The 13,840-nt window shown below is 30.3% G+C and overlaps 3 protein-coding genes across 10 annotated transcripts in view; 1 reads left to right on the forward strand and 2 right to left on the reverse strand.

The window, feature by feature from the left end:
• The window catches only part of LOC116846868, a 24,622-nt gene extending 22,673 nt beyond the window's left edge, over nt 1–1,949 (reverse strand). Inside the window, exons 1-2 of one of the 3 annotated variants that reach the window (XM_032821248.1) lie at nt 411–1,949; nt 7–98 (exon numbers count right to left, since the gene is read on the reverse strand). In XM_032821248.1, coding sequence (XP_032677139.1) covers nt 454–1,785 — 1,332 coding nt within the window. In that variant the 5' untranslated portion in view covers nt 1,786–1,949 and the 3' untranslated portion in view covers nt 7–98; nt 411–453. The remainder of the gene's footprint in view (nt 1–6; nt 99–410) is intronic. The other 2 variants (XM_032821251.1, XM_032821249.1) reach the window with 2 other exon arrangements.
• The window catches only part of LOC116846861 (four and a half LIM domains protein 2), a 642,247-nt gene that overhangs the window by 428,560 nt on the left and 199,847 nt on the right, over nt 1–13,840 (forward strand). The window lies entirely within an intron of this gene.
• On the reverse strand, nt 3,136–8,155 carry LOC116846882. 2 transcript variants are annotated; one of them, XM_032821272.1, is made up of 2 exons: nt 6,160–8,155; nt 3,136–6,048 (listed from the first exon to the last, which is right to left on the reverse strand). In XM_032821272.1, the coding sequence occupies exons 1-2, from the start codon at nt 6,693–6,695 to the stop codon at nt 5,397–5,399; spliced, it is 1,188 nt and encodes a 395-aa protein (XP_032677163.1). In that variant the 5' UTR covers nt 6,696–8,155; the 3' UTR covers nt 3,136–5,396. The 2 variants fall into 2 exon arrangements, with proteins under 2 accessions (XP_032677163.1, XP_032677162.1); XM_032821271.1 differs by having other exon boundaries at nt 3,136–5,232; nt 5,356–8,147.

Here is a 13,840-nt window from a genome sequence, read left to right on the forward strand (position 1 = left end):
GAGAACTTTACATGTTGCAGTATTCACTCAGCTACATTATATATTGACCAATATGTTTGTGCGTTTCGTTCGATGCAGTATTCTCGATGTCATCCTCTCTGTAATAAAAAAACAATTATGTAACACAATGAAAATTCTATCAGCTCTTTATCTTCTCGCACACATATCGACATGCACATGTATAGCTGTATGTAAGTATATGTGGATGTCAGTCCGTATTATTAAGTACTTTTGAAAGTATATTCATTATATTCAGTATACTACATAATAGACATTAAAGACGCGCCCAACATTTTTTTAAGGAAAGCATTAAAAGAAATATAATTACGATATTTACGTGTGCACAGTATGCTTAGAAAAGAAAATATAAAAGAATCAAGAACAAAAATAAATTTATAAAAGACTTCTACCTTGTATATGGTGCATCATGATATGACCAGTGTAACGATATAATTATCCTTTAAATAAGTTACTGGTACTAGCACTGGTTACTAGTACTGGATTGATTGTCATTAGACTAGAAACATCTAATTTCTTATTTCTGTTAGGTTCATTACCATAAATAATTACATAGTGATGAGGAAAGAACACAGAATCACTTTCAGCATCTCTATATGGTCTACAAGATGAGAATTTATTCCTCTCATGAATGATAGGCTCTTTGCGCAATTTTGCCTTTATTTTCGTGACAGTCTCTTGCGCCTTACTTTCTGATCTGCAGGTCAAAAGTAACGGTGTGCTCAGACACATTGCTGTTCTGATAGCCGCTTTATCATTCTCAAAATCTATGTCAAATCCCATAATTATATTTGGTTCCAAGTTTTTATATGTCTCATCGCATATATAATGTTTATACGTCGCAGGAATATAAACAAAGTAAAGTTTTTTGTTTTCAGAGAGGCAAGTATCACAAAGCTCTATATTATAAATATGTTCTTTTACTTTAGGTCCTATAATTAGAATTGCTAACGATGTATCCGGATACATTTCATGTATAAAGAATTCCCAAGCCAATAGACTATTTTCATCCGTGAAGATTCCGGCTATAACGTGAATTGTAAAGGTTGTAGAAGGTGTCAGTTTGTACATATTTGCTTTCGTCGTTATGTTAAATAACAACGTCAATGGTCTTGAGAAGTAATTAGTATATAAAAAATCAGCATAGCTCCAAGTATTAAAATCTCTACTACGTCCTAAACTCTGTTGAATATATTCTTTCATGTCGTCTGGATATGAATAATTTAGAAGTTCTACTGGCTTTGGTATATACTCTTCATTTATTAAGATGCTGTTGATATCCAGTGCTGCACAAAGCCGTAGGTCCATGCAGCTGTGCACATAAGGAGTCGATATGTGCCTATAACACATGCTGACCGACATACATACTTTACAAACTATGCTCAGGTTATTCTGGCGGCGGCATATGAGACACGATTTTGCAAATAGCAATATTTGCTCTTCATATGGCTCTAGATTGCGACCCAATCTATACTTAACTCTTCTCACATTAGCCTTCTTTAATTGAGTCCATTCCTTAAGAGTTATATCATGGGAATAATATAGTTCGTCACGCAAGCTTATTACAGCCAAACAAAACTCTTTGTGTTGCTCTTGATGCAATTCCAAGTGCTCCTTACAACAGTATGAGATCAATTGGCACCAATGACATTCTTGCAGGTTCTTTGAGCTTTTGCAAACATGACAGACGTACGGATTGAAAAAATTATTATAATTTACGATTGGGTTTCGTATTATAGATGATTCGGGAAACGCCTCGGGGATCATGTTTAGAACGATATAACTAAGGTACAGAGAGTTATATTTTATAATGTTAATTATAAAATGATGTTATATAAATAAAACTTGTAATATTCTTGGTTCACATCGTACGAATGTAAATGAGTTGTGGCTCGAGTATATATTAATACTGCGACTGTTTGAAAAACACTAATAATATCCTTAGAACTGTTTCTGCGTATATCGTAAGGTCAATCATATTTATATTCAGAAATATAACGCGTTACGCGAATTTATTGGTAGAAATAGAATATTTTGAACAAGCATAGTTGCAATAAACATATATATATTATAATATAAACAAATTTATTATATACATGTACATATATATATTTATTTATTTATTAGAATATAATGTTTATAAATTTATTATATATATGTACATATGTATTTATTATATATATAAACATATATATATATATATATATATATATATATTTATATACATGTATATATATAAATTTACATTATATCTTATAATATCTTGTCACATAAGTATTTTATAACAGAGATGAAATGTAGGACGATAATCAATAATTCTCTTTAACTTCAATCTGCAATGCAATCAATACTTCTAACCAGAGTTTTTAGTGTCTTTGGTTCTTGTATTATAATGCTAACAAGAGAAAAATATAATAGTAAGAATTACTATAGAATTTTATATTTTATGCAAAAAAAGGCCGAAAGTATAGAAAATATTTCCTTTGTGGATGAAACGAAAATTCACGTACGCTATAATCTTAAAAGAAAGAGAAAGAGTAACGAAAAGTACGGGAAAAATATATAAAAAGATGAAAGAATACAAAAAAAGTAATACAAGAGTATCAAATCCTTTTGAAATGAAGTGATAAAGATTTATTTCTATTGATTGTCTTTTTCAATTCTTTATGCACTGTTTATTTACGCTAGAATAATGAAAAATTTACAAGTGTTTTTGCGAGTGTCAAGAAGTATTATTTGATTTGACTTTGCAATATAACGGATATTTCGAATAGAATTTCGTAAATACGTTTTTACATATCAAGGAGGCATATGACAGTTTATTTGTATTAAAGCATGCGTGTAGAAAGTATTGTCAAGTGATACTTACAATTAGTGAAATACGTGCGATACACGGAATCCACACGTTCTACGGTTTCTACAGTAAAACCGCCTAAGCGCATCTTTGATTTATAAAATTATGGAGTAAAAGCTTATTCATCAGAATTGCTTTCCCTACAGATAGAAGAGAGCGATGAAAAGCATCACGATAAAAACATCATTCAGAAATTTTACGTTATGATAGATAATTAAATGTTAATTATAAAAAACTATACAAACTTCCTCATGGACTCTGCATGGTTTGAAAAATGGGAATTTATTGCTTTTGTTAACAAAGAGTAATATTTATAAGCACAGTACTTCTTGCATCGTTATTATATCCTCACTCGCTTGACTTTGCGATGTAGACATTATAATTAACGGATAACCTTTACTCTGTATCGTTCTTAAAGTTAGTGTTAATATTATATCATTCCTAAATTTTGCGTTAAATATAATAATCACATTTAACTACATATTCAATGAAGTTTCAAAATTGTGATACAACATCCGATGATATACTGAAGTTCTATTTTACCGCAAATGCACCTCACACAAATCTGCATTACATGATAATTTCCCGATAATTCCTACAATAATTCGACCTATTATTACAATTAGCAGCTTTGTATTTGCATGAAATTCATACAAAATGATTTCGTAAGCTGCTAAACTATACGCCTGTATAAAACTTGCGTAAAATATAAGACAAACGGTAAAAAGTTACGTAGAGGCAGCAGGACATGTAATAAATTGATTTATAAAAACCCATTAAATAATGTCGACAGTACAGAAAAGTATTTAAAATATTCATAAAAATCGCATAACCAAAAAAATACGTTTCTATCACGTTGCAAACCTCTGGTTAAAATATTGCATATCATATACATTTCGCGACTTATACTCAGTTCTTATACTCAGAAGATTTTCGGGAATGTTTCTATTGTTTTCATATGTGAAAGTATTGTAGACGTTTAAGTCCAAGCAAAGCCGAAAAGGAAAGGAACAATGTTCGTAATCAATTAAAAGGTGCATTGAATATATACTGATAGATATGCAATATTCTCAATTTATTCTGTTGATGGCAAATATGGCATAATTTTGCAAATAAAGACATTTGCTTTTCGTACGATTGCAGATCGAATTGGAATTTTTTTTTTTATAATAGAAGCACATCTTTTTGTATATAGTCAACCTTTTCAACGTCATATTACGCGAGTTTTATACGTTCCACTACGTATTTAACATTATTATAACCTTGTTATACAAACTTCGATATGTCCCGCTCGCATTAATTTATACTTTTTGGTGTAATATGCAATCGTACAACACCGAAAATACTTCATGAAAGTTTGCAAAGATATGCATATGTGGCCAACGTTGGGATAGGAAAATTTATTATATTGCACAGACAAAAATTGTTCTGTAGACAGTCCAAATATCGACATAATATCTAAAAATTGTCCGCATTACTAACGTTTGGAAACGAGAGATATTTTGTAATGTTAATCTAGAATAGCGCGCGGAAGAGATAAACATTCGAAACATCTGTGTTTATATTGACATGTATTACAATTGGCATTCAGTACGGATGTCGTTTTAGCGATTTTCGTGAGATACTAATAAAATATTCACAAATATTCTAGCATATAACGGATAGTTTTACAATTAAATATAATATGCTATATAATTTACAATTATATACGACGAAAATTATATGTATATACACATATACATACATATATATATATATATATATATATATATATATATATATATATATACATATAACATCTTATCTCTACATCAATTTATAATCTAGTATATTACTAAATTATCCTTATTGGAATAGGTGTAATAGAGAGATTTCCGATGCCTAACTCATGCAGTCAGATGATCTTATCAACGATAAATAATACACGATTTTGCAAATAAGGACATTTGATTTAGTACACTCCCGGATCATTAAACATAAATAACTCATAGCTCATAAATAACTTGTAACGTATAACTTTGACTTCCTCATGTTTAAAGTTAGTTCATTTTGCATTATATCACGAGAACCTTACATGTTGCAGTATTCACTCAGCTACATTATATATTGACGGATATGTTTGTGTGTTTCGTTCGATGCAGTATTCTCGATCGTCTTTGTAATAAAAAAACAATTATGTAACACAATGAACATTCTATCAGCTCTTTATCCTCTCGCAAACATGTATGCGCAAACATGCGCATGTGTACATGTGTGTGTAAATTTAAGTGGGTGTCAGTCCGTATTATTAAGTGCTTTTGAAAATATATTCAATAACTTTAGTGTATTAATAGACCCGCCCAGCATCTTTTTAAGGAAATCTATTAAAAGGAATATAATGTAATTATGATCTCTATATGTGTGTGTGTGTGTGCAAAGTATGCTTAGAAAAGAAAATATAAAAGAATTAGGAACAAAAGAATAAATTTATAAAAGGATTCTACCTTATATGGTTTATAACAATACGACCAATATGACAATACAATTATTCTTCACATGAACTGTCGCTGATGCTGAGTTCGTTGTGATTACTTGAAATATCTAAGGTCCTCTTTCTGCAAGTTTTTTTACAATAGATAATTAAATACTGGTGAAAAAAGAACACAAAATCACTTTCAGCATCTCTATATGGTCTACAAGATGCGAATTTATTCTCCTCATTAATGACAGGCTCTTTGCGCAATGTTGCCTTTATTTTCGTGACAGTCTCTTGCGCCTTACTTTCTGATTTGCAGGTCAAAATTAGCGGTTTGTTCTGATATATTAATGCTGTTCTGATAGCCGTTTCATCATCCTCAAAATCTACGTTAAATCCAATAACTATATCTGGTTCTAAATATACCTCAGAGCGTATGTAATGTCTGTATGTCATAGGATAATAAGAGATGGAAATATTTTTGTTTTGGCTGAAGCAAGTTTGACAAAGCTCTACATCATAAGTATGATTTTCTAATTTAGACTCTATCATTATAATCAATAACGATGAATCCAGGCACATTCGATGTGTAAAGACTTCCCAAGCCAATAGACTATTTTGATCCGTGAAGCTTCCGGCTATAACGTGAATTGTAAAGGTTGCAGAAGATCTCAGTTCGGGTATACCTACTCTCGGCATGTTAAATAACAACGTCAATGGTCTTGAGAAGTAATGAGAATACATATAATTAGAATAGCGCCAAGTGTAGAAAATTCCACTATGTTCTGAAGTTTGTTGAATAAAAGCTTTCATGTCGCTAAAATTTTCATACCTTAGAAGTTCTTTCCGTTTTCGTATATTCGGTTCACATTCTGTGGTATTGATGATATCCAGTTGTATACAAAGCCATAAGTTGAAGCAGTTGTGCTCATAAGGAGTCGATATGTGCCTATAACACATGCTGACCGACATGCAAAACTCGCAAGCGACACTCAGGTTATTCTGGCGGCGGCATATGAGACACGATTTTGCAAATAGCAATATTTGCTCTTCATATGGTTCTAGATTGCGACCCAATTTATGCTTAACTTTTTTCACATTAGCCTTCTTTAATTGAGTCCATTCTTTAAGAGTTATATCATGGGAGTAGTATATTTCGTCACTCAAGCTTAATACAGCCAGACAAAACTCTTTGTGTTGCTCTCGATGCAATTCCAAGTGCTCTTTACAACAGTAAGAGATCAAACGGCACCAATGACATACTTGCAGGTTCTCAAAAGTTTTGCAGACATGACAGACGTACGGACTGAAAAAATTATTATAATTTACGATTGGGCCTCGTATACTGGATGGTCCAAGATTCAACATCACGCTTAGAACGATATAACTTATTTCGCTTTACAGAGAATGATATTTTATAATGTTAATTATAAAATAATGTTATATAAATGAAACTTGTAATATTCTTGCTTGACACCGTAAGAATGTAAATAAATTGTGGCTTGAGTATATATATTAATCCTGCGACTGTTTGAAGAACATTAATAATATATTTACAAGCATTTCTACATGTATCGTAAGGTCAATCATATTTGTATTCAGAAATATAACGTATTACGCAAGTTTATTGGCAGAAATAGAATAATTTGAACAAGCATGTTGCAATATATATATATATATAATCTACATTATATCTTATAATAACATTTAATCATATAAACATTTTATAACATAGATAAAATGTAAGACAATAACCAATAATTTTCTCTGATTTTAATCTGCAATGTAATCATTACTTCCAACATAGTGTTTTAAATTGGATCTTTGATACATAATTTTGGGTTTGTATTATAATGATAACGTGAGGAAAATATTATAGTAAAATTACTAGGATTTTATAGTCAATATGTCAAAAAGTGGCGAGGAGTATAGAAAATATGTTCTGTGTGGATGAAACAAAGTTTCACGAACGTTATAATCTTAAAAGAAAGAAAGAGAGTGGCGAAAAGTACGGGGAGAATATATTAAAATAGAGAAAAGTCCAAAATGAGTAATATAAGAGTATCAAATTCTTTTGAAATGAAGTGGGAAAGGTTTACTTCTATTCACTGTTTTTCTCACTTCTTTCTGCACTTTTTTTTGTGCCAGAATAATGAAAGATTTATAAATGTTTCTGCGTGCGTCAGAAAATATTAACAACCTGATTTGACTTTGCAAATATAACGGATATTTCTGGTCGAGTAGAATTTCGTAAATGCGTTTGAAGTATATTTCAAGAAGGCATATAATAGTTTATTTATATTAAAGCATACATTTAGAAAGTATTGTCAATTGTTCCTTAGTGAAATATGTGTGATACACGGAATCCACACGTTCTACGGTAGAACCGCCTAAACGCATCTTTAATTTGTAAAATTATGGAAAGAAAAATCTATTCGTCAGAATTGTTTTGCCTACAGATAGAAGAGATCTAAAACATCTACCTCATACCTTATACTTTAAATGATTCACATTGTATGTCATATTGTTCAACGAGAAATCGTAAGAGTGTCACAGTTATGCAACTATTACGCGAGGTGTATTTCTATTGTACAGGATATCTATACATAATTACTTATATATTATAATATGCTATGCTATATATATTGATATACTATAATATAATTGAACAGATAATATTACTAACCGAAACTAACAAATTGAAAATATAATATTAAAAATAACGTTAGCCAATTAAAAAAGAAAGTATTCTTTCTAAGGAAACTCGCAATAGATCTATGAAAACGACTTACTTTTTATATATTTATTAGTTTATAATATTATGTGACTTTTTATATATGTGACTTTTTTTTTATATTTATATATTTATGTACTTTTTATATATTTATTAGTTTATAATATTATGTGTTACTGATGTGATGAGGAATTAATATTGTTACAATATTGTTATACAATGGTTTAACAATCTCAGATTTAATAATTTTTACTGAGGTTATATAAAATTACTTGAATATTGTAAAAGAACAAATTCTCAGGTTAAGAATCTCTCGATAGTTTTTAGTTTAAATTTGGTCCATTCTTCAGATGTCTTACCGTGAGAGTTGTGTATGTTCCAATGCGCACTCCCATATAGCCCAAATCTCTAAAAGACTTCTTAAGGAATTCTAAAATTGTTCTGGAGGACTTGGGAACTCTTTTGGAACTCTTTAAGAAGTCTTTTAAAAGTCTTTTAGAGATTTGTGCTATATGAGCTGCATGTCAGCATTGCGTGGCATATCTCGTTATGTTGCACTGAGAAAAAAATTTACTAAATTTTGAGAAACGTTTGTTTAGATAGTACTGTGAAGATATTTGTTTAAACTAAGTAATTATTTTCTAAAATTAAATAAAGAAGTTTTAAATATAAATTTGTTTCTTTAATTTTAGAAAATAATTACTTAATTTAAACAAATATCTTCACAGTATAATCCAGACAAACATTTTTTGAAATTTAGTAAATTTCTCAGTTTGCGCACGATACAGCATCCTGTGCTCCTCGCTGCGATATGAGATCATACGACACGAAGGACATTCCATCAACCTCCTTGTAGTCTAGCATGGAGATGGAAAAAGCTATTGTAATCTTCAAATGGTGGTTTTGGGTAAAACAGTGGAGTCTTTAACGATATTAACTGAGTCATGTATGTATTTCTACGTAGTAGATCTTCAGAAATGCTTTTTTATGGTATTAACTTCAAAATAATGTGTAATATACACGTTATACGTATAAGAAAATTGTATATATTCGTCATCAATGTAGATTCGGTGATTGCTCGGCGAACACTAAGATAACGTTTCCATGTATTCCCGTATGTGTGCCGTGAATTGTTGACAATCAGATTTGAATTTGCATGTACAACGAACTACGGACATTTATTATAAGCTGGAATATCGCGTATGATCTTGAAGCGTCAAGATTCGTTGAGAGTGCATGAGACATTGCATTTTTTATTAAATTTACTAGATTGTGACTTCAGAATTACAGCAGTAGAGAGTTAAAGTCTTAAAACAAATCTCAAAGAAAATGTTTTTAAGACGTTTTAAATCAAGACTTAAGACGTCTTTCCGGCAACGTTTTAAAGCATCTTTCAGACGTTTTTAAGATGTCGTAATGTGTAAATGATGATGACACACATTTCATTCCTACTAAATGATTTCGACTACACGTCTCGCCTCACAAGAAATTGCAGTGATATTATATGTAAAATGCATAATATTCATTCAACCATGAATACACATATGACATTGATGATTCAATTTCAGAATATCCAGAGAAATAACATAATTCAGAAAAATAACATAATTAACTTATTGGATTGCATGCTTTTATTAAAATACATAATTTCTCGATTTATGCCGCATATAATAATGTTGCCAATGATGAGACAATCCGTCATGAATATTTTAATATATACTTATATAATTACATAACACATCAATATATACCCGAACTTTCGTATACAATTAAACAACTAATAAACCAAAGAATCTAATCAAATAAAAAATCTCTACATAACTGCTCTAAAAAGAATAATTTCCCAAAATTTTCTTATAGTTAAAATAAAATTTTAACTATATATTAGAAAATATATTGTTATAATAATAATATAATGTTGCATTAGATTGTTATTATATTGTCCTATGCGCAATTTTGCAACTTAATAAACTATATCTCTGTGCATGCCATTGTAGAATCAATCGTCCCATCTCAAAATATAACATCAATATTCTTTGCCTGCTTAAAATATCCGGTAAGAATTGATGGAAACATATACAAATTTTATCAAAAAGCTATATGACTTTTTTTAATCTAAATTTATCATTTCTATAGAAAATTTTAAATTCCTACGTTTAAGTTTATTCAGAAAAGTTGTAAACTTCTTCCGTTATCGTATAACATACTTTTAACAAAATTAAATATCACATTAAATCATTAAATACTTAATCGAATACATGCTTTTCTATGCGATTTTATCGCCTTTTCCAACAGAAATGATTTAATTGCATAGATACTTAATTCTATCAAATCTTTTATATCGAAATTAGTACAATCGAACAGTATGTATTTATATATTTGATCAAATCTTTTCAAGGAGAATGTCAAAGACTCGAGAGTTTAACCAATAGAAATTCATAAAAATCTATCTTGCGAATTGCTTGCGATGACACTATGATGAAGGTAAATGAATTATTTATGAACACTGCTACTGTCTTGAACCGCGTTGCTTATATTACATAAGTCCTCATAGATAATTATATAGTGATTTGAATAATATACAGAATCATTCTCTTCGTCTCTGTGCGGTCTGAAAGATGCGTACATGTTTGGTTCATTAATAAAAGGACTCACGTGAACACCCAGTATTTCTCGTATCTTTTTAACATTATCGTTCGCTTTACATTCCGATTTTGCCGTTAGAATCACCAAACGCTTTAGTCGCTGTAATGCTTTTATAGTTTGTGCGTATATCTCTTCACTTCTAAGTTGTATATCAAATCCTATGATCACGTGTGGTTGCTTATACCGCGGACTGTCGACGTAATCGTGGTACAGCATACAATGATATTTATAGCAAAGTTCCATTGACTTCTCTTTGCATTGTGTGCAACACTTCCAGATAATATCTTCATTCTTCACTTCTGGGCTTATAATTATAATTATTATCTTCATTTGTCGCTGGAATTCATGTAAAACAATTTCCCAAATCGACCGGCTGCGTATATCCATAAAGCTTCCGGCTATAATATGAACAACGAATTCATTGGTTATCGGTAGGTTGCGTAAGAGATGTGACCGTTGGATTCCATAAATCAATGTCAGAGATTTAGAGAATTCGTCAGCATAGTTGTAATAATCAGGAGTCCAAATGAAACTCTCTTTTTCATATCGCATATAAGTTAGAATAAATGTCACCATATCATGAACGTTGTTGTCAAAGAACAAATACTTCGCCGTAATTGCATTGTTTCTGTTATCTTTATTGCTAGTGTATTTATCCAAGGAGAAACAATGGGAAAGCTCCTCGCAATCGTGTATATGAATAGGTAAATAATGATCAACACATATATTGATAGATAGGCATTTTACGCAAAAAGTTACCAAGTTACTCTGTTTGCGACAATAAATGCACGACTTTGCAAACAAGAACATTTGCTTCTCGTACGGCTTCAGATTACGATATAGCGTATTCTTGACGTATCGCAAGTTCTCTTTTTTAAAATTAGTCCATTCCTCCAGCGTCATACTGTTAAAGTTCCTCGTGTTTTTATATGCATTTAAATTAACTATAACCTGGCAGATCTCCTTGTGTTCCTCATAATGTAAGATCCTGTGACTCTCATTGCAATAAAAGATCATGTTGCACCAAGGACATTCTATTAGATTTAGGTTTGCAGCCTTGCAAACGTGACAAACGTTGGGATTGAAGAAGCTGTTATAATATCCTTTTGGCGATTGTGGTCGAATCAGATAAGTTTGAGAAGATAATAACATAGACATATTTAAAGATATATCTAAATGACTAACGTTTAGGAATGTTACGATTATGATGTTACTTTTTTAGTAATGGTATTAGCGTTCAACAACTTGCAAATGTAAAAAATATTGTGTATACACAGTGTAAACGTCGATACAGCGACTGTTCAGAGAATATTTCTTCTGCTTCCTCTTCTTTTTGTTCTTCTTCGTCTTCTAATGTACAGCTAGAAATATTTGAGCTTTATTCGATACGCTTTGCGTGCTACAGCTTTATTTTTCTTTATTTTTCCAAGGACGCCAACAAAATGTTTACAAGTGTATCTACATGTATCGGGAAGTGTTGACAAATCGATTCAAATTTACATACACGAAGAATTATGAACGTTTGTTAGAATGTCACGAATAAATTTGGAGAGCATAGCAAAAATTCCTGTTTAAAAAGGTGGATACAAAATAATAAGATCACATCACGTTTAGTCTGAATATAAATCAATCATTATCCTATCAATTCATATTGATTTAGATATTACAGTTATATGTATAATAGAAATATTACGCATAAATATAACATGTTATTAAAGGACTATATATATTACAGTTATATATATGGATAGCTGAAACGTTATATAATTGGAGTATATTATAGATTATCCGTTTTCTAGTAATTATAGATATCTAATTATATGAGGTTAAAGATTCTCATTCTCTCTCTCTCTCTCTCTCTCTCTCTCTCTCTCTCTCTCTCTCTCTCTGATTAGTAAAATAATATAAAATTGTTTTGCAATTCTAAATTAATCATATAACAAATTTTTTTCTGCCATTATCATAAATGATATTTCGGGTGAGTGATTGACATTTGCAAAAGTAAAGATCATTAATCAAAAAGTGTCCTGCTTTATTATAAAAGTAAGCATTACTTTTGTAACTTTTGTTGTACTATGATTACAGTTCTTGTATGTGCATATGAATAGCTGAACTTATTTAATTAATGATATGAAACATTTTAATTAATCTCAGGTGAATTTACATATTTTAAGGTTATAGGTTACATATTTTGAGTACTATAATAAAGTATAAATCTCCCATAAATATCCATTCCATATATTTTTCAATAGAACTCAACCCACATACTACCCTGATACATAGTATCCGAAATATTCTAATAGGATATTATGAGATATTCTATTGCAATTTCACGATATCTAAATATCCTACTATATCCTTGTCTTTACGTGAAACTATCACAATTAAACTTATCAAAAAAAAGTGTGCTGTGTAAGTAATATTTAAAAAAAAAAAGTATAAAAAAGAAGCCAAATGCACGCGCGTTAGCATTATTTGTCTTTACAAAAAAAAATCCTAGTGTAGTGTTAGGTATATACAAAGTAGTTATAACAATATTTATTGTGTATGAAATTAATTGCACTAGGCGTAAACTGTTTGATATCGTTGCTTTTTATAAAAATTTTATCAATAACTTTTTTTATAACATTTTTTGCAAACGAAGCAAAGCGCATTTGACTTCTTTTTTTACCTTTTTCTAAAGAGGTAATTTTTGTGCAAATATCACTCTTTTTTGTATAACTATTAATAATCGTAATCATACAACAATATATTAAAGAAATGTTTTTAAGTATTATTTGGTTGCAAAATGAGACATTTTTTGATGAAGCGGCAACTTGATTTTATTTAATTCCGACGCCTACTGCCTAGTTAGCAAATTACAAGTAGAGTCAAAATATTATGTTTGGTTGCAAAATAATATATATTTTATTACTAAAAAACTTTATAGTCGAATTTACAGTACAATTGTACTATTAACCTATGTCCCTTTCGCAAATAACACTGTTGTAGCACTAATATGAACACTGACTAATATTATTGTTACGATATTATCGTTCATTTTCTTATTCTTATGGAACGCTTCTTTTGACAGTAATGATCTCTCTCTCTCTCTCTCTCTCTCTCTCTCTCTCTCTCTCTCTCTCTCTCTCTC

The sequence above is a fragment of the Odontomachus brunneus genome, unplaced genomic scaffold, assembly GCF_010583005.1.
Source record: "Odontomachus brunneus isolate Ranch 3 - 2012 unplaced genomic scaffold, Obru_v1 Obru_scaffold_071, whole genome shotgun sequence".
In the NCBI taxonomy this organism is placed as follows: domain Eukaryota; kingdom Metazoa; phylum Arthropoda; class Insecta; order Hymenoptera; family Formicidae; genus Odontomachus; species Odontomachus brunneus.

Coding starts and splice junctions, on each gene's coding strand:
- LOC116846882 (XM_032821271.1), bottom strand. CDS start 6,695: ATGTTGAATCTTGGACCATCCAGTATACGAGGCCCAATCGTAAATTAT.